The following is a 20,006-nucleotide window of genomic DNA, read 5'->3' as shown; positions in this document are numbered from 1 at the left end:
AAGAAATTGCTAAACAGATTCAAATATAAAATAGATTCAAACACAGGCCTCTTTCACTGGAATGGCATGTGAACAAACTTTTCAAAACAGTCACAGCACATGGCCTCTCTCTCTCTCTCTCTCAATCACATTTAAACTGGCCAAATATTTAAAAGGACCTGGAGAAACAAGATAGAATAATTGCCACCCCCCAGAGAAAGCAAGCTCAGTTTTAAAAGCCCTCCCCATTAAAACTACAAAAAGGGAAACATTTAAATTAATACTTTCCAGTTTTTTACTGGGGGGGGAGTGTATTCATACTTACAGTTTATTTCTCAGCTGGCTCCTGCTTGCTGGAGTTTCGGGATGTAGAAAGAGCAGGACCTCTTGCCTCAGAGTAATTTTATCAATTTGAGTTCTGTGTCCACATGTCTATGCTTGAGTTTTCTGATTGGTCATCCTCATGCATGCTGATAAGAGGTGGGTCTGCAGGAAATCTCTCCCACAGCTTGATGGGATTAAGGTGATGACTCACCAGTCTCTGCCTCCCAACTAACTCATGTAGGCAGAGGCTTTTCCTCAACAATAAAACAGAGTCACTTTGTATTTAGAGTGAAGCCACTTTTTTATTTTTATGACATGATACATAATAAAATGGCATTTAATAGAAATTTAGTCCCTGCTAACTTGGCAAAGAGGCACCTTTTTAATGTGGTGATTCTCTTTATTTAGCAGGGGGAGAGTAACTGGCCCTGTCCACCCCCAGCACAGTACCTCCAGTGACTGTTGCTGGTGTCTATCTTGTGTTTCTTTTAGATTGTGAGCCCTTTGGGGACAGGGATCCATCTTATTTATTTATTATTTCTCTATGTAAACCGCCCTGAGCCATTTTTGGAAGGGCGGTATAGAAATCGAATTATTATTATTATTATTATTATTATTATTATTATTATTAAAAACAGAAGCAATCTAAAGTTGCGTTTCGGGGTCCTCCACACCTCTGTATATTTAAAAACTGTGGTGTGGTTCAGAAGCAGTCCCCTTCTGCAAAGAAACAATATTTAGTGCGTACTGACAAAAACTCACACACCACAAGATGGCAGCATTGTACAAAGCTACATTTATGCTTTTGCGAGGGAATTTTATACAGACGGCTCTGGAACAAGAAATTGTATGACTCACTTTTTTCGAGGACACAGTTCACAAAAGAGAGGATTCTGGAATCTTTCTGGTGTGGGATGCTTCTAACACCACTTTCGGGTCATCAGAATCCTTAACAGTTGTGATGAGATTTTGAGTCTCATCAAGAGACTGTTTCACTAGTCAGCATTCGCATTTTCAGACTGTAACCAATTAGAATGATTCTGTGTCGCACTGATTTCATACACATCTTTGAAGACAATATTCTAATAAATCTGGAAATTTTTCTTTCAGTCCAGGTGACACATTCATGTGAGTCTTGCCCTGCTGGTTGAACCAACCAACTTTAGCATGAATCATTCATGTAATTCTTCAGGCAGTATTAAAAAACCCCATATAGAGTAGCCCTCACGAGGGTCTTCGTAGCAGACTTCCTTTTCCTCGCAGGGATGTAATGCGAATCATTCACTTGCAGTCCTAGGAAGTTCTGCATAGTAACATGGCTGGCCTGATGCGCTCTCATAGCTGGCGGGTTCTGTGGGGAGGGGAGGGACCCGGTTATTAACTTTTCTTTCTCTTTCTCTCTTTCTTTCTCTGTCTTTCTTTCTTTAAAGTGATATTCCTACCCAAATTTCTCCATACACACCCTGATATGCTTGTCCCCTGGCTCATCATAGTTCCACATAGCTACAGGCTGTGTGTCAAGGCTCTTCACCCTCCTGAAAAAATAAAGTTGCAGCCATGATGAACTCTCCCTTGTCCATTAACACCACCCCTTCTTATTTACCTGGGCTCCAAAAGCTTCTGCCGCTATAGCCTGCACGATTCCCTGCCAGATTTCATAAACTTCTTGGTCTTCTTCTTCCGGACGCTTGGCGGGCGGGAATTTCTCATCATCAGAACTTGCGCTAATATAGCGCTTTCTTGGGCTAGGTTTTGCAATTGTTTGTGGTGCAATGGTCTCCAAAGATCTCTCTGGGGATTCCATGATCGCACAGACAGTGAGTCTGCAAAAACAAGATGGTTCAGAGAGACATGGGCTATTCCTACAGACCCAGGGTGGTGGGGCTTGTTCGTAGGCTCAGTTGACCGCATTTTGCCCCATAAAGTTACACAAAATGGCCACCCAACCATTATCACGCCTGTGCACACAGACCTTTCTGGGGTCTGAAACCTGTTCCTCTTGGTCCAGGGTGGCTAGGTGTGTTCATAGAGGGGCCACATGCCCTCCTGTGGGACATGGCTGGACATATTCTGGGGTAGGAGTGGAGGGTGGGGCCAAACTTCTAGGGGCGAGGGCATACCCCTACTTCTGACCCTTTCCAGTCACATGGGGGTCTCTTCTGACCATTTCCTGTGACGTAAGCCCCTCCTCTGGCCAATTTCTGGTGATGTAAGCGCATTTTGACCCCTCATGATGTCAGCGCCCATGTGGGAGCTATGACATCATTCCCCCGCGCCATGTCATTCTATTTGGAAACAAGAGCACTTGGAGTTTGACAGGTGGTATGTCCCTATACAACTAATATGGAGCTTTGAGGGACCCCATATAAAAGTTTACATTTTGAAGAGCAACAGTCTCTAAGGGACACTATTTGGAATCTGCCCGAAAGGTAGAAGTGGAACTACTGCAAAGTAGAGTTTGCATACCTCATACACTCCAGAAGGATACTATGGCTGATAGTATTGAAAGCTACTGAGAGATCCAAAAGGACCAAAAGAGTCACACACCCTCTGCCAATCCCTCACTGAGTTTCACTGTCAATCCCTCACCCTGGTGGGAGGACCTGGGACCAGACTGAGCCACCAGCTTCCCCCAACAAAGAATCTTTAGTACATAACCTTTCATCCATGATCTGATAATGGATGATTTCTGATTTATTCTGGACCGGCCTGGCATTACAGAGGAGGCAGAGGAGGCTCTGTGGGTGCTTGGCACTGCTCTCCAAGGTCAAAGAGTTGGAAAGACAGCCAGAAGGGAAAACAGTGACTAAACGTCTGATTTCACTTCCCTGTAATGGTCTGCTGACTTGCCAACACTAGAATATGCTGATTGAAAGGTTTAAATAACGTTTTTTTGTATTTTAAAAAGGAGAAATTCTGAATATAAGCGTCTTTTAACTGTTATTATTCTCAGATATTTTACATTCAAAAATCAGATTAATAATTCAGAAATGACATCATGCCCACGAGAAATAGAATATCTTTCTCATATTCAAACTTACTACGATTCAAATTGCACCCAGTTTGGTTCTATTGGTCTAGTCAAGGCATTGAGAAGTTGATGGCGGGTGGGGGGGCCTCACACACAGACAGAGACACACACAGAATTCCGGGTGATCTCATAGCTTACTGGGAAGTAGGCTAAAAACTACATATATTTAATTTCTTGTTCTCACCTATCAGTGTAATCTACATACTAAAACTTTGGCTAGTCAACAACAGTCCTCTCCTCCTAGTAGGTTTATATTGAAAGCTTTAAATCAGGCCTGCTCAGCTTAGGCCCCCCAGCTGTTTTTGAACTACAACTCCCATAATCCCCAGTCACAGTGGCTAATAGCCAGGGATTGTGGGAGTTGTAGGCCAACATCTGCAAAGTTGTAGGCCAACATCTGCAATATCTGCAAAGGCCAAAGTTGAGCAGCCCTGCTTTAAACGAACCTGTTATGTGTATTAGCTGAACCTCAAAAAGTTCAGCCTTCAAAAGAGTGAGTAATCAGGGTGAAGGGAGAGCTGAAGTTGTTATTTCTGATTTGTATTTCAAAATTCAATTAAAAATGACATTTTGAAAAATTCTACAGTCATGTTGCAGGAGGTTCCCAACCTGTGGTACGTCCAAATGTTGCTGAACTACACTCCCATCAACCCCAGTTACAATCTGTGGTAGCTAGGGATGATGGGAATTGTAGTTCAGCAACATCTGGAGTAGCACAGGTTGGGAACCCCTGGGCTACACTGACTGGCAGTGGCTCTCCAAGGTTTTCAGCGGGAACTACCAGGAGTTGATCCCAGGGACTGAACCTGGGACCTTCTGCATAGATGCCCTACCACTGAGCTACGGTCTCATCCCCGGCTAGGCCCCTACCCTGTTCCAAGCTGGCTCTTAGGGGCTGGAGGTAGATAAGCTGCAATATTTTGTAACGGTTCCCACTTGTACAGGCATAATGCCCCCAAAACCTTTCCCCTCCCAGACTCTCCTGTCCCCACAACCTGCCCGCAAACTCACCTTGCCCCCACAACCACCCCATCCCTTGCATGCACACCTGAATTAACAAGGCCTCAATGCTCATCCTTACCAGTTGCATAAGGTCTGCCCCAGCCGGTAACCCAGCATGACATTCCTACAGGGAAACTGTCAGGGTCTGAAGTCTTGGGCAGGCAGACAGGCAAGATGGTTCGGGAGAACTTCACTGGCTTCATCAGCTTCATCAGGGCAATATCGCCATGATACCGATAGGAACCGTATTCCGGATTCAGGATGATGTGGCTGACAGCAATCGAGACCATGGTGGGCGCAGGTCTGGGGATGTCGTGCTCCCCCAGATTAACCCGGTAGTCAAGTAGAATTACTGGTCTGTGGGAGCCAAGGAGAACATTATATTGAGTCAGACCATTGGTCCATCTAGCTCAGTATTGTCTTCACAGACTGGCAGCAGCTTCTCCAAGGTTGCAGGCAGGGGTCTCTCTCAGCCTTATCTTGGAGATGCCAGGGAGGGAACTTGGAACTTTCCGCATACAAGCAGGCAGGTGCTCTTCCCAGAGTGGCCCCATCCCCTAAGCAGTATATCTTATAGTGCTCACATATGTATTCTCCAAATGCAAATCAGGTGAGACCCTGCTTAGCAAAGGGGACAATTCATGCTTGCTACCACAGGACCAGCTCCAATCAAGTTGACTTGGAAGTAACATCCATAGATTTCGATGAGATGTATTTCCATAGGTCAGAAATTCAGCCTAAATCAGATGAATTATGATAACTCACTGAGAAAAACTGTCCAGGAAATACAGTATTGTTACAGCACTTTTCCTGCATGCTCAAATAATATTTCTCGAGAGCTGGTCTAGCTTAGGAACATAGGAAGCTGCCATATACCGAGTCAGACTATTAGTCTATTTAGCTCAGTGTTGTCTTCACAGACTGGCAGCGGCTTCTCCAAGGTTGCAGGCAGGAATCTCTCTCAGCCCTATCTTGGAGAAGCCAGGTTACCGAAAGGGTTCCCTAACTTGGGTCTCCAGATGATGTTCGATTCCCATCATCGCCACAATGGCCTTGCAGTCAGTTAGTGGCTGACATCTAGACTTAATTACTCTTTTTGGGATTATTAATAATGTAGTCCTTTAGAGTAACTCCTGAGTAGTTTTATTCAGCAAGGCACAAGTGCATGTTTTAGTTCTGGAGAAAGACCCAGAGCTAAAGCAAGCCCCAATCCACCCCCCCGAAAACAGCCACAAATGTTACAGCCGGTGGGTCTGCAGGGTTGTGCGAGCACAAACAAGCACATATCAGACGTCATTTTTTAAAAATTATTATTTAAAAGAGTGCAAAACAAAGAAAAGCCTGAGGGGAGACACCAGCAAGCCAGCCAAGTGACCAGAAGTGGACTGTGCGCTAGGGATATGCACGGAGCATTTTGTGCAGCCACAGTGTGTGGGGGGCACACGGAGAGCAGTAGCTTTAAAAGGAGGCATGTAGGTCTTACCTGCTCCTCTGCCGCTGCCCCACCATAGTGTTGTCGGTTCTAAAAAACCACACCACACAGCTGCGGTGCTGCCGCCAGGAGCCCGCGTGTGGCCTCAGCACACACACGGCCACCACGTGTGGCCTGCTGGGAGCAGCACCGCAGGCGCGCCGTGTGGCTTTTTAGAACCGACAGCGCCACGGTGAGGCAGCGGCCAAGGAGCAGGGAAGACCTGCATGACTCCTTTTAAAGCTACCGCTTGCCCCCCCCCACTGCAACGATTCGGCTGAGGCAGCTCAAATCGTTTCGGCACCTCTGTAATGAGATGCCGAAACGATTCGGGCACATCCCTACTGCCCACCACAGGAACGAAGACCGCAGGGCTGTGCCCAGGTTAAGAACTGAGGGAGGTTATGGGTCGGAGCCAACACTTCCAAAGTCAACCACCGAGCAAGTAGCCACACCTCCACAACTTGCGCTTGATCTGTCCACACAGCCGCTCCTCCTTTCACAATATTCCATGCCGCATTTTCGGCAGTGCTTAAAAATTGTACTTTTTCAATCCAGCTATTTCACACATTGAACAGGGTGAAAACACCATTCCATTTCTCTTCATTCATCATAAAGAGAAGTGGGAAGGGGCCTACATTGCAACTGTGACTACAGCTATAAACCGCCATCTGGAAAACTTCTGGATGTCAGCAGATGTATGTATTGTGGCATACAATTCTCATTTATATATCACCAGAGGCACTCTTACCCCTGGACCTTGGGGCCCTGGTCCGTGGCCTCCAAGGTCCGGGGGGGCTCCAAATGGCCGGGGGGGGTCTTCTGCAGCCACCCCACGCCTGCCCTGCCTCCATAATTTTTGTTTGTTTGTTTGCCACTATGTGCGTGGCCGAGGGGTGGGCCAGGGGGTGAGCGACGATCTATTTCAACTGCGCAGGCACGCTGGAGCGCCTCACAATTATGAAGAGCCGCTGGGCCGAATAGCTGGACCTGTCCATTCGGCCCAGTGGCTCTTGATAACTGCGAGGCGCTCCAGCGTGTCTGTGCAGTTGAAACAGATCGCCACTCACCCCCCGGGCCCACCCCTCAGCCGCACACATGCCATGGCTCACCCCCCAACCCACCCCTGGCCCACCGCTCTGCCGCCTACATGCCAAATTATGGAAAAAATATGGAGGTACAGCATGGTCGGGTGGGCATGGGGTGGCTGCAGGAGGCCCCCCAAAATCAAGTTTGGGGGGGCCTCACGTGGGGGGGCCTCACAGAGGGGCCGGTCTGGGGTGCGCCAATTACCTAGGTGCACCCCTGTATATCACCCTTTAGAGCAGGGTTTCTCAACATGTGGGTCCCCAGATGTTATTGGACTTCAACTCCCATAATCCCCAGCCCCAACGGCCTTTGGTTGGGAATTATGGGAGCTGAAGTCCAATTACATCTGGGGACCCACACATTGAGAATCCCTGCTTTAGAGCATGCAGGGCACATACTTTGTCTCAGTAACTGAGATAACACAAAAGTCTTTATAACCAGTCCATAAGCTGTTCCTTAATTGGAAACCCATATTTTTCCCGGGTTCACTCTAATAATGGTTTTCACATTATAGAACTGTGCCACCAACTCTGGTACTATCACTCTGCCTCTCCCTAATGGAAGGAGAGAGCAAGGCCTCCTATGGTAAAGTGTCCTCATTAAGCTCATTTCTACTCACGCAACAAAGCAATGTGCAGCCGTCACCACCCACTGGGCTGAAATTAGGCTTCCGCCACACACATGATATTTGTTCCTTCGTATGCTGACCTGCCACGGCCATTCACCTTCATAAACTTGTTGCCCGCCAATAATCCGAGGGTTGTGCTCTTTGAGCCGGAGGAACCAGGAATGGTGCAATACAGGGGAGAGAGCAAAAGTAAGGTTGGTGAACGTTGGCATGCCTGTGGGGTCCTTATCTCATAGCAAACACAAGCCACAGAATATTGCACCTAAGCTTCAGAGAAGTCATTCACGCAATCAAAAGCTGTTCTGCCTGGGTTTGGGAGCTGTGTGTGCTCCCAATTTCCAGCTGTGTGGGAGGAAAACCTGGGTAGAAGTGACTGTGTGGCAGCAAGGTAAGAGGAAAACCTGGATAGCTTTTCCTCCAACCTTGCTTCCACACAATCACTTCTTCCCAGGTTTTCCTCCTGGCTTGCTTCCACTCAACTGAAAATGGGGAGCACACACAGCTCCCAAACCCAGGTAGAACATCTTTTTGATGGTGTGAATGACCTCAGAGAGTAGCACTGTAGTAGAACACCCTTTGTTATGGGATGTGCACACACGCACAGCAACAGAGAGATTGTGGGATCTTTCTGCAATATGGCAGTTTCGCAGGGAGCGAAACTAATGGGAGGCCAAGCCTCTGGGGCAATACAAAGATACATGGAGTGCTTCTGCAAGCGATTTGGGGCTCTCAGGCATGCTCAGTGCATGCAAAGCTATCATTCACAGCCCACTTTAATTCCTTACCCTTTTCAGACCATGCCAGAGTAGTATCTTGAGCCAGATTTTGTCTGTCTCAGGTAGCCGTCCCGGTAGAACAGTACCTCTGCCTCTGTGGTCAGAGGCAGGAGGAGCACCTGAAACATTAAATTTTACACTGCCCCCTTTATGATACAATGGGTGGGTGGAGGGGGTGGATCAAGTTATTGACAAACTTACAGGTTTTGAGGTGGAATTATCTCTTGGTGGATGCAATACCCTTCCTAAGTTACCCAACAACTACTTGTGCCCTGCAGGCATCTAAACTTAGGAAGACCTCAGTTTCTACTAAAAAGCCCTTGATATATGGCAAGGTTATAATTTTAGGATTAGCTTTATCTTTATTGTTGTACCATGAAAAGTGTTGCAGTATCTAATTTTAGGCTGCAGCCAATTTTTACTTGAGTTTTTCTTCTTCCATATTTTTATTTTTTGGATAGGATTCTGTTAACTTCTGTTTTATCTTATAATCTGCTTTCTTATCATGTAGATAAAATCTATGCATGTTATTTGTTATGACCTGTGGTTACAACAATAAACCTACTCAAACACTTTGATTCCTCTTCTCTCTACCTGGCAGGCATTTATGCAGGCATCCATACAGGAGAATCGCCAAATTCATTTATTTATTACATTAATATACCGCCTATAAAAGGGCTGTACAACTTCAACCCTCCAGCTGCCATTGGACTACAATGTCCATCATCCTCAGCCACAGTGGCCATTGGCCAGGGATGATGGGAGCTGTAGTCCAAGATCCGCAGGAGGGCCAAAGTTGTGCGGTCCTGGCCCGTAAAAAAAAATCTCAAGACAGTTCATAATCAAATAAGGTGGTTCACATTCAAATGAACCGAAATCTGTGCATGTTGGGGAGAAAACACCACACATTTTGAGCCTTCTACTTCCAATACGTGTACTTCCTTCCCTTGATTCTGACTTTGTTCTACAGCATGAAGTCCATGCAAATATGCCCATCTTCAGACTGGAGGAGCTGGGTGGGGTCAGCAGCAGGGATGGACATTTCATGAGGCAAGGCAAGGCAGTCATCTAGGACAGAATACTATTGGAGGCACCAGCCGGGCAGCAAAATGCCCTCCACCACTGCTATCAGAGCACAGCGTTTTCCAGATAGCCGCTCTTCAGCTGCAAAATGCTTCCATTCAGGCAAATCACATTTGAAACGTAAACAGCAGGGGGAGAAGTCACGGGGAAACTAACAACCTGAAAAAACAGCAACTTTTTTTACGCCGGATATACGTCACGTCATAGCACTATAGCGCAGTGATTAAATTCAAGGCACTGGAAATCCGAATGGCACCCTGCTGTCAGCGTAGGGACTGCGGTGTCACAACACAGGAAGTGTGGGAGCAAACTTCAGAGATCCGTCGTGACCCCGTTGCAGGGTCTAATCTGGAAAGCGCCCAGCAACTGAGGACTGATTTGACCCTTGCAAAGGAGTCTCTCTTCTCATGCAGGAGAGAAGAGGAAACTGCTGGCAACCTTCCCGCTTCCCTGCCCTCCACACCATTTTCAAAGCTTACAAGAGTGGCTTTGAAAGGGAGCTGGTGTCGCCCCACCAAGGGCATGGGACAAGGCAGTATTGGTATTAGTACCTTAGGAACATAGGGACATAGGAAGCTACCATATACTGAGTCAAATCATTGGTCTATCTAGCTCAATATTGTCTTCACAGACTGGCAGCAACTTCTCCAAGGTTGCAAACAGGAATCTCTCTCAGCCCTATCTTGGAGAAGCCAGGGAGGGAACTTGGAACCTAGAAGCTCTTCCCAGAGCGGATCCATCCCCTAAGGGGAATATCCTACAGTACTCATGCTTCTAGTATCCCTTTCATATGCAACCAGGGCAGGCCCTGCTTAGCTAAGGGGACAAGTCATGCTTGCTACCACAAGACCAGCCCTCCTCTCCTCTTCACCTTGCCTCAGGCACCACACCATACTTTTCTCTTAAGGAAAGAGAGAGAAAGAAAAAGCCATATAAAGAGGATGAATACTCAGGTCGCTCAAGGGAGTTTTCCCTCACAGTAAACAGCAGGTGTGGTATGAAGCCCTGCCTACGATAAGGCAAATAGACATCCCCATATAGGGTACTTTTGTCTTAAGAAAACTCAACTACAGCAAGCTCAAACTTGGTGTAAAGTATCGTGTTGCTTAGATATGTAGGGCTATCCTTGTGGGTTTAAGGAGAAAAGAACATGAGAAGAGCCCTGCTGGATCAGGCCCAAGGCCCAATTAATCCTGCACCCTGTTTCCCACAGTGGCCCACCGAATGTGTCTGGGAAGCCCACAACAAGGAGATGAAGGGAGGCGGGCCCCCACTCCTGCTGTTGCTCCCCTGCAACTGGTATTCAGCGGCATCCTGCCTCTGAACCGGGAGGTGGCTATCAAAAGTAGTAGCCATCAAAACAAGTAGCCTATCAAAACTAGTAGCCATTGATAGACCTGTCCTCCATGAATTTGTCCAATATAACTTTAGATCCAATATCACTTTGCGACACTCATTCCTTGGAGTCCATTCCCAACCCGTTATTAGGCCTAGTTGTCCCTTTCCTAGGAGTCTTTTCTCACCTGTTTGACTCGAATGGTTTTCAGCACCTGCAAGAGGAAAAGAGGTGAAGTCAGAAAGGCAGAAGAGTGTGGGCACTAGAAAATGGCCATCAGACATCACACTGATGCTGACTCAGCAAGCACATGCTGTAATGAGCCTATAGAAATGGCACACCTGGTCAATAGTGAAATGCAGCTGAGTCTGGGGTGTGGCAGGCCAGGCCAGGCCACTAAAAGCCACAGAAGAGTACCCAAAGGACATTTCTTGTCTAGTAGATGAGCCCCTGGTGCGCAGTGGTAAAACTGCCTGGTAAAACTGCGCAGTGGTAAAACTGCCGCCCTGTAACCAGAAGGTTGCAAGTTCGATCCTGACCAGGGGCTCAAGGTTGACTCAGCCTTCCATCCTTCCGAGGTCGGTAAAATGAGTACCCAGAATGTTGGGGGCAATATGCTAAATCATTGTAAACCGCTTAGAGAGCTTCGGCTATAGAGCGGTATATACATGTAAGTGCTATTGCTATTGCTATAGTACTACAATGGATTGGTCTCCGAGGGGCAATAAACAACAACAAGGCTGCACTGCTAGGCTTGGTGCCTAGCTGTTTTTGGACTACAACTCCCATCATCCCCAGCCACAATGGCCTTCAGCTCCCACCACTGCATGTCAGCTCTGTCCTTGCTGCTTCTGCTGCCACCGCCTCCCCTACAGCATCAAGCAGCCGCTGACACACACCCAGAAGAGAGAGCCAGTCTTGTGGTAGGAAGCACAAATTGTCCCTTTTGCTAAGCAGGGTCTGCCCAGGTTTGCATTTGAATGGGAGACTACATGTGAGCACTGTAAGCTATTCCCCTCAGGAGAGGGAAGAGGGTGTGACCACCGAGGGAGGCTGGTGTCAACATCAGGAGGTGGGGCTAGCAGGCAAGGAGAAAACACACATACAGGGAGGACAGTGGGGGTGGTGAGGAGGCAGGTAGTTGACACCCATGGGGCGGGGGGGAGGAGTTCACTCACCATCCCATGACGCAGTCACTTCTTAAGACTGTCACCTCACCTTGCCGCCCTGCCCACCAACATTCCCTGCAACAGAACTTCCCAGATGTTGGTGACTACAACTCTCATCATCCCCAGATACAATGGCCTTGGCTGGGGGTGATGGGAGTTGTAGTCAACAATATCCGTAATGGGGGGGAAACTGCGGCCCACTGCCCTCTCAAGGAAGCCTTCCTCTCAGATCCTTTCACCTCCTACCCATAAGACCCACGTTCCCCGCCTAGGGAGCCCAGGAGTTCTGGATCTTTCCCTCTTAAGGGAGATCAGAATTCTCCCCTGTGGGACAGGAAACAATCCCGCCTTCTTCCAGGAGAGGAAAGATTGTCCCCACATCCTTAGAGACCTTTCACTCACCTTTCAGCAACAGGAACATCAACACCATCAGGGAATAACAGAAACTCTGCATGGTCCACGCAGTCCTGGCTCATCATGCCTTAATGTCAGTGAAGGAAGGAGAAAGGAGGGCGTGCTGGGCTGGGATGCTGGAGCCAAGCATGCTTGGGCAGGATCGGTGCACAGCCAAAGGAGTAGCCTCTTGGAGTACTGGGAAGACTGCTACAGAGCTAACTGTTGGGTAGAACAGAGAACTTCACAAGAAGAGCCCTGCTGGATCAGGCCCAAGACTGATCCCACATCCTGTTTCCCACAGTGGCCCACCAGATGCCTCTGGGAAGCCCACAGGCAAGAGATGACGGCATGCTCCCTCTCTTGCTGTCTCACATGCAACTGGCATTCAGCGGCATCCTGCCTCTTAGCCTAGAGGCAGCCGGTGGCCATCAGGACTAGTTGATAGACCTGTCCTCCATGAATTTGTCTCTAAGTCCCTTTTAAAGCCACTCAAACTACTAGCCATCACCACATCCTGTGGCAGAGAATTCCATAGATTAATTATGGGATGGGGCCGCTCTAGGAAGAGCATCTGCATGTGTGCAGAAAGTTCCAAGTTCCCCCCCTGGCATCCCCAGATAGGGCTGAGAGAGACTCCAGCCTGCAGCCTTGGAGAAGCTGCTGCCCATCTGTGTAGACAATACTGAGCTAGATGGACTAATGGTCTGACTCCGTATAAGGCAGCTTCCTATGTTCCTACCCCCAGGCGCTGAGCAGAGCAGCATTGTGGCTGGCCAAGTTGCTTCCCCCAAATAGGGAACAGGTGAAGGAGACGCCAGGCTTCAAAGCTGGTCATATCTAGGCCTGGGAGATGCTGGTCTTGTGGTTGCAAACATGATTCCCCACCACCACCCTTTTGCTGGGGAGAGAGGCAAGAGAGACCTAATCTTGTGGCAGTGAGTTTGAATTGTCCCATTTGCTAATCAGGGTCTGTCCTGGTTTGCATTTGAATGGGAGAATAGGTGTGTGAGCATTGTAAGATATTCCCCTTAGGGAATTCCCCTCCCTTTGTTCCCATCCCCAGCCACATTTTACTGTATATCTACAAAGGAAAAAGCAAGCATGCTGGGACCAATAATGTGATTAAAGTCACATCCAGTTTGGCATTTAGGGCACACAAAGGGAACTCTGGCAGTAAAGACCACTGCTTATTAAAGCTTTTGTGGCCCCAGATTGTTTCCCTTGTTTTTCACACAATTAGGCCTTTAGGTAGAACTGGACATATTTCAACACCTGAACCCCCAAACAGATGCAGGGCATTCAGCCACTCAAAAGGGAATTTCCTGGACCCCTCAGGAAGACCCCCCAAACAAAAAAAATCCCTTTTACATGTTACCCAAACAGGGTGCAGATAAGAGAGAAGGGAGTATACATCCAAACACTAAGAGAAGCTTTTTCCTATAATTTTAGTGAAATTTAAAAAGAAAACAAACATGTTTTACTACCCACAAAGAAACAAGGTTAACAAGAAAGGTTTCGGAATGAAAAGGGGTGTGTGTGTGATATTTTGAAAAACCAGGTTGTTAAGACCAGAAAGTAATTACCTTAAAGTTGCAAAAAAGGTGGTTCAGAATCTGAGCCCTAAGAAACTTTATCCCAGTCCTGGGTAACTTCTTGTTTTTAGACTGCAACACCCAGTCTTCAGCTATTGTGGCCAGAGATTATGGGAACTGTAGTCCAAAAATAAGTTACCCCAGACTTTCAGCTAGGAACTTAATTTCACAAGCCCTTTGAGCACCTACTTGCTTATCTCATTCTCCAGATATAGAGAGAATATGAAAGACAAAACATTTTACCAATGAAATCTGGCTTATAAGGCTATCTCACACCTGAGTACAGGAAGACAGCTAAATACACCAATTAATTGGATTGACCCATCTAGGTTTGGAAGTTATCTTCTGTTTTTGACCCAGAGATGCTCTGACAATTAACACTAATTACTTCAGTAGGAGAACAAAGGCAGAAGTGATGTTCCCTCATTTGCTTCACTCCAAGCTGGATGGTTCTATAGGATGTTTCTTTAGCAATCATTAACTCCACAAACAGCTGTGGGGTGGGGAGGAATCCTTGGTCTGTTCAACCCTTTCTCTCTGGCTTCTAAGGTAAAGTAAGGTAAAGTGTGCCATCAAGTCGATTTCAACTCCTGGCACCCACAGAGCCCTGTGATTTTCTTTGGTAGAATACAGGAGGGGGTTTACCATTGCCTTCTCCCACACAATATGAGAAACCTTCTGCTTGTTAGTCAAATATTTCCCTGATGCAGCACCACTGAAGGTGACTGTCTCTGGCTTCTAGTAAACCTGCATTTCAAGGTACTGGGGCTCAGCCAATAGGGATCCTGGCTTCCACCCAGACTGGTTCTTGCTCACCTCAGCTGATCTCAAGATGGGACTCTGAATGGGAGAGAGGCCAGAGGCTGCTTTGCTACCTGGGCTCTGCGACTCCTCCACCCTGTGGGCACTTGAGCTCCAGCAAAAAGTGAGGCTGGCAGGCTCCTCTGAGCTCACAAGCGACTGGGTCACTGCTGCTGCTGTGATGAAAGAGCCAGAGTCAAGTTTGGGCATGAGGGACAATGAAGTCTGCTGGGGCAATAGCAGTAGGCCCAGGCAGTTATTGTTAGTGTTTATATATATGACTTCTCAATACCCCTGATAACTGAGCAAAAAGGCACCTTTTAAAGTGGTGATTCCCTTCTATTATATTTAGCAAGGGGAGAGCAATTGTCACCATCCAAGCCCAGCACACAGGGAATCTATTTGTGCTGTAGGGGAGGCCAAGACACCTCGTCCAGCTTCCTGCTGCAGGAAGGTCGGTGGGGCTAAGAGGATATAAATGCAATAAATAAAATATAGTAAGAGGGAAATCCTTCAAGTTCTTGGTGCAAAAAGAATTATTATGGGAGAGAAGAGCTGGTCTTGTGGTAGCAAGCAGGAATGGTCCCCTTTGCTAAGCAGGGTCTGCATTTGAATGGGAGACTACATGCGAGCACTGTAAGATATGGGGCCTCTAGGGGAAGAGCAGGTCCCAAGTTCCCTCCTTGGCATCTCCAAGAGAGAGCTAAGGCTAAGGGAGACTTCTGCTTGTAACCTTGGAGAAGCCGCTGCCAGTCTGTGTAGATAATACTGAGCAAGATGGACCAAGGGTCCACCAGAGAGGAGAGCTGGTCTTGTGGTAGCAAGCATGACTTGTCCCCTTAGCTAAGCAGGGTCTGCCCTGGTTGCTTATGAATGGGAGACTAGAAGTGTGAGCACTGGAAGATATTCCCCTCAGGGGATGGAGCTGCCACTCTGGGAAGAGCATCTAGGTTCCAAGTTCTCTCCCTGGCTTCTCCAAGGTAGGGCTGAGAGAGATTCCTGCCTGCAACCTTGGAAAAGCCATTGCCCATCTGTGAAGACATTACTGAGCTAGATGGACCTATGGTCTGACTCAGTATATGGCAGCTTCCTATGTTCCTAAGGGTCTGACTCAGTTCAAGGGTGCTTCCTATGTTCCTACCCCCAGGTGCTGAGCAGAGCATAATTGTGGCTGGCCAAATAACTCCCCGCAAGTAGTGGAGAGGTGAAGCAGAAGCCAGGCTGCAAAGCTGGTCCTAGCTAGGCCTGGGAGATGCTGATCTTGTGGTAGCAAACATGAAGCCTCTCCACACAAGCAGTGTGAAGAGCCTAACCGGGCTCTGCAGGGGGATCAGGCCCTGCAAACAAGAAGGGAGCCGTCCCTGGGCAGCCAGATCGGCCATCCACATGATTACTGGCTCTGTCACAGAGCCGGTAGGGGCGGTGGGGATCGGGTGCACAGGGCATCCTGGGGAGACCCCCGAAGCCAGGAGGCTTGTTTTAGCCTCCTGGCGGGGGTCTCCTCCTGAGCTGCTGCAGCATCTCACGATCGGGTAAATGGGGTTAGTGGTGCGTGCATTCCGCTAACCTCTTTTGAGGGGAGGGGTATTCTTGGAGGTTTGCTTGACAGAAGGACAGCCCGCACAGCCAATCAGGCCAGAGCGAGGGAGGAGCTTCCTCCCTCAACTCTGGCCCCAGCAGGCCCAAACTGCGATGCCAGCGTTTGAATGTAGTGCTGGCACCACTAAACCAGAGTTCAAGGCGACAAAACTCCACTCTGACCAAAGGTACAGAGTGGAGTGTGGTGAAGGAAACCGCAGGCCCCTTTCCCCCCTTAATTCCAGTTTGCTGAGTTCAGACATGGCTTCGGAAACCGGAGGTGAAGGGACCTCCAGTTTTCCAGTGCGTCCAAACATGGATTAGCCATGGGTATGCCTTAGAGAATTAAATATATAGATACTGCAGCCTATGCAAGTGAGTTGAGGGTTATTAGACTGCGACTTCTTACAATATATAATTGTCTTCAATTTTAATTAGACTTCAAGAACTTTGGCTGCATATTAATGCAAAACTTCCTGATTTCTGAAGCATAGTCATATATTAATATGCTATCTTCTATAATTTTTGTAGATGCTACTTTCTGGTGAGCCATGATGCCAGAAGAGACATTGAAGACCACATTCATCCATCTAAACACAGAACAGCTGTATTCATCTTCTACCACTTGTCCTGTTTCATCTTACTTAAAAATGAGTGTGAAGCAAGGAAAGTTGTGGCTGCTGAAGCAATGTTAGTGTTCCATGTAGCAAAACATCACCAATATTTTAATACAGCAGGTTGCAAAAGTAAGCTGAATGCCAAATTTGATGTATTTGATGACTCTGCAATTGCTAGGAAATGTGGCAGTTGTCAAACTAACCTAGAAGATGCTGTAGCCAGTGTTCTACAAGAAATGAAAGATCATTTTCAGGAAAGAAGAAATGCTTGCTTTCTGAGCTTTAAAATAAAATAAACTGTAAGGAAATCTAATCAATATGAGGGACACATCGATGAATTTAAGACAGGAGTGAATCAGTTCTATGAAAATTGTTGCAATTATTTGGACATGTGGATTGCCTGCTTTACTAATATCACATGTTTTTCATGGATGATTCTGAGCACAGCTCCAGATGTTGTACAGGAAATATGTGCATTTATATCTGAGATATCAGGTACAGCAATAGATGACTCCGTTTTGATTAACCAGTACGTGTTTTTAAAGAGACACTTGGAAGCCCACCCTGAGAATGAAAACCAGTTAATGGCACATAAAAAATGGGTGAGGTTCTTTAATTCCTGTGGAGTCCAGAGCAATATAGTGAATTCCTAAAAATAGCCCAGTATTATATGTTGCTATTCCTAGTACCAATGCTAATGTGGAATGGATTTTTTCATTTATGAATGCTCAAGGGACAGATGTACAAAACAGGCTGCATGTGCATACACTACAATTGATAATACTTTTGCAGTACAACTTTGGTGACCTCAGTTATGGTGACTTCTATGATTACATCCCTCAAGTGCCAGCAGTACTAAACAGTGTATCATCCTCAACCAAGTATGGCTAGGACAGCAAAAAACAGAATGTAGATTAAGATGCTGGTCAAAAAGGATGCTTTTTAAATGGTTTGGAAAGTGCAGTTGGTTAAAAAAAGGGGGGGGCATCAGATTGCTAACTGAGACTGGGCGTTTTGATCATGTCCTTTCGTCAGCTACACTGGAATGCTTAAAGAATGCTGAGTGTGTAGTTAGGTGCTCATAATCCATGTGCTTGAGTTCTGGTGGTGGCAGGGGAGCATATCTTTGTTTAACAGTTTTCTCAGTTGTGCTATGGGTTGGCTACATGAAAGTATTTTAAACCAAAATGAGTCATCTTGCGATCATCTTGCAATCAGCATATAAAATGTAAATGGTAACAAAGCTCAAGCATACTGAAAGCCCTGATCCCTACTAATACAGCCGGGAAGGGCAATACCACACATGGGACAAATGTTCATTGTGAGTTTTGACAAGATGCACCCCTAGAGATGGAAAATAGGTGATAGCATTGCAATGCTTTCACATTTTGGTGTGTTATGTTTTGATTGTCCTGACCATCAGGCCTTCAGTGGCCTAATCTGAAGTGGTGTTTTAAAAGCTTTTAAAAGTTTAAAAAACACAAAAACTACTATAAAATTGTATCAGTCTCAGATGAATGGAAATGAAAAGATTACTCAATGGAGAGAATACAACCATTTGTTCATTGTTATGCTAACTCTTTCCTCTGTGCAAAAAATGACTGCAGTTTTATCTGAATTGTTAGTGAGTAAGAATAAAGAAGGGGTTATAACACAGAGAAAGTTGTAAGTGCAACAATGCTATCTCCTATTTTCCATCTCTAGGGAGGAGGATGTTGCCAAAAATAAATATGAGCATTCATCACCTGAGATGGTACCAATGGTCAAAATTTGTGGACCTGGTTACAACCATGATGCCAGTTTTGTAGGGACAAGCACAGAATTCAGTGATGATAAAAATACAGTCAGCACTGTTTCTCAGCATAAGCTTTGATTAGGTATCTTCAATAAATAGCATCTTCAGATGCTGGAAATGGAGTGCAAGGTAGCTGTCTGCAATGGGTGAGGGGATCTATGACAGTACTGCACACAGCTAGTTAGACAAGGTTAAAAACCAAACTCAAATATTATTTATAGCAATAGCACTTAGCAATAGCACTTACATTTATATACCGCTCTATAGCCGGAGCTCTCTAAGCGGTTTACAATGATTTAGCATATTGATTTAGCATAATGATTTATTTATTTTATTTTATTTATTTTACATATACTGCCCATGGGCGGTTTACAACAAAATAAAAACAGAAGAAGTAAAACATTAGTTAAAACAAAAACAAAAACTTAAAAATATTACAACTATTTAAAAATTTTAAAACAGCATTTAAACTATTAAAACAATATGAATTAAAAGCCTGAGTGAACAGATGTGTCTTTAAAGACTTTTTAAAAGATGTCAGAGGTGGGGAGGCTCTTATTTCAGTAGGGAGCACATTCTAAAGCCTTGGGGCAGCAGCGGAGAAGGCCCATCCCTGAGTAGCCACCAGACGAGCCAGTGGTAACTGCAGACGGACCTCTCCTGATGATCTCAGTGGGCAGTGGGGTTCATGACGAAGAAGACATTCTCTTAAATACCCAGGACCCAAGCTGTTTAGGGCCTTATTGGTTATAACCAACACCTTGTATTTTGCCCGGAAGCATATCGGCAGCCAGTGTAGCTACTTCAATACAGGAGTAACATGATCTCTCCGAGATGACCCAGAGACCAACCTGGCTGCCGCATTCTGGACCAACTGTAGTTTCATACATATTACAAAGTATTAGAATATAAAGTCTAGGTGTTTAAATAGTCAAGTAAAAAGATCCTTCCCCAACAGTTGTTGGTGGACAGCAGACACAAGTCAACTAGGGGTTCCATGCAACATAAGCTGCCTGGAATGGTGCAGCCTAATTCTTGAAAGGTAATTGAGAGGGTAGTAGCCTTCCAGCTCCTTGGAGAAAACTGATTATCTCTACCCATTTCAAATTGCTTTGGGGTAGGAAATGGGGTGGAGACTGCCTTGATTGGCCTGATGGATTATCTCCAATTAGGGGTTGGCAGGAGTGTGACTTTCTTTGTTCTCTTAGCAGTTTCCATTACTTTTGACCATAGTATCTTTCTGGAGTGTCTAAGGGGGTTAGGGGTAGGAGGCACTGCTTTGCAGTGGTTCCACTCCAACCTTTCTAGCAGATTCCAGATGGTGTCACTTGGAGACTGT

The 20,006-nt window shown here is 46.4% G+C and overlaps 1 protein-coding gene across 10 annotated transcripts in view; it reads right to left on the bottom strand.

The window, feature by feature from the left end:
* Positions 1 to 20,006, bottom strand: part of LOC128329781 (serine protease 33-like) — a 38,976-nt gene that overhangs the window by 14,596 nt on the left and 4,374 nt on the right. For 3 of the 10 annotated variants that reach the window (XM_053261462.1, XM_053261463.1, XM_053261464.1), the window contains exons 2-5: positions 12,291 to 12,503; positions 10,907 to 10,933; positions 7,516 to 7,663; positions 4,416 to 4,693 (exon numbers count right to left, since the gene is read on the bottom strand). In XM_053261462.1, coding sequence (XP_053117437.1) covers positions 4,416 to 4,693; positions 7,516 to 7,663; positions 10,907 to 10,933; positions 12,291 to 12,342 — 505 coding nt within the window. In that variant the 5' untranslated portion in view covers positions 12,343 to 12,503. Of the gene's footprint in view, positions 1 to 4,415; positions 4,694 to 7,515; positions 7,664 to 10,906; positions 10,934 to 12,290; positions 12,504 to 13,867; positions 14,074 to 14,692; positions 14,854 to 15,818; positions 15,852 to 20,006 lie in introns of those variants that run through there. The other 7 variants (XM_053261466.1, XM_053261468.1, XM_053261461.1 and 4 more) reach the window with 6 other exon arrangements.

Source organism: Hemicordylus capensis, chromosome 6 (assembly GCF_027244095.1).
Source record: "Hemicordylus capensis ecotype Gifberg chromosome 6, rHemCap1.1.pri, whole genome shotgun sequence".
NCBI lineage: Eukaryota > Metazoa > Chordata > Lepidosauria > Squamata > Cordylidae > Hemicordylus > Hemicordylus capensis.
The sequence above is the reverse complement of the archived record's forward strand: the minus strand, read 5'-3'. Positions and strand labels throughout refer to the sequence as shown.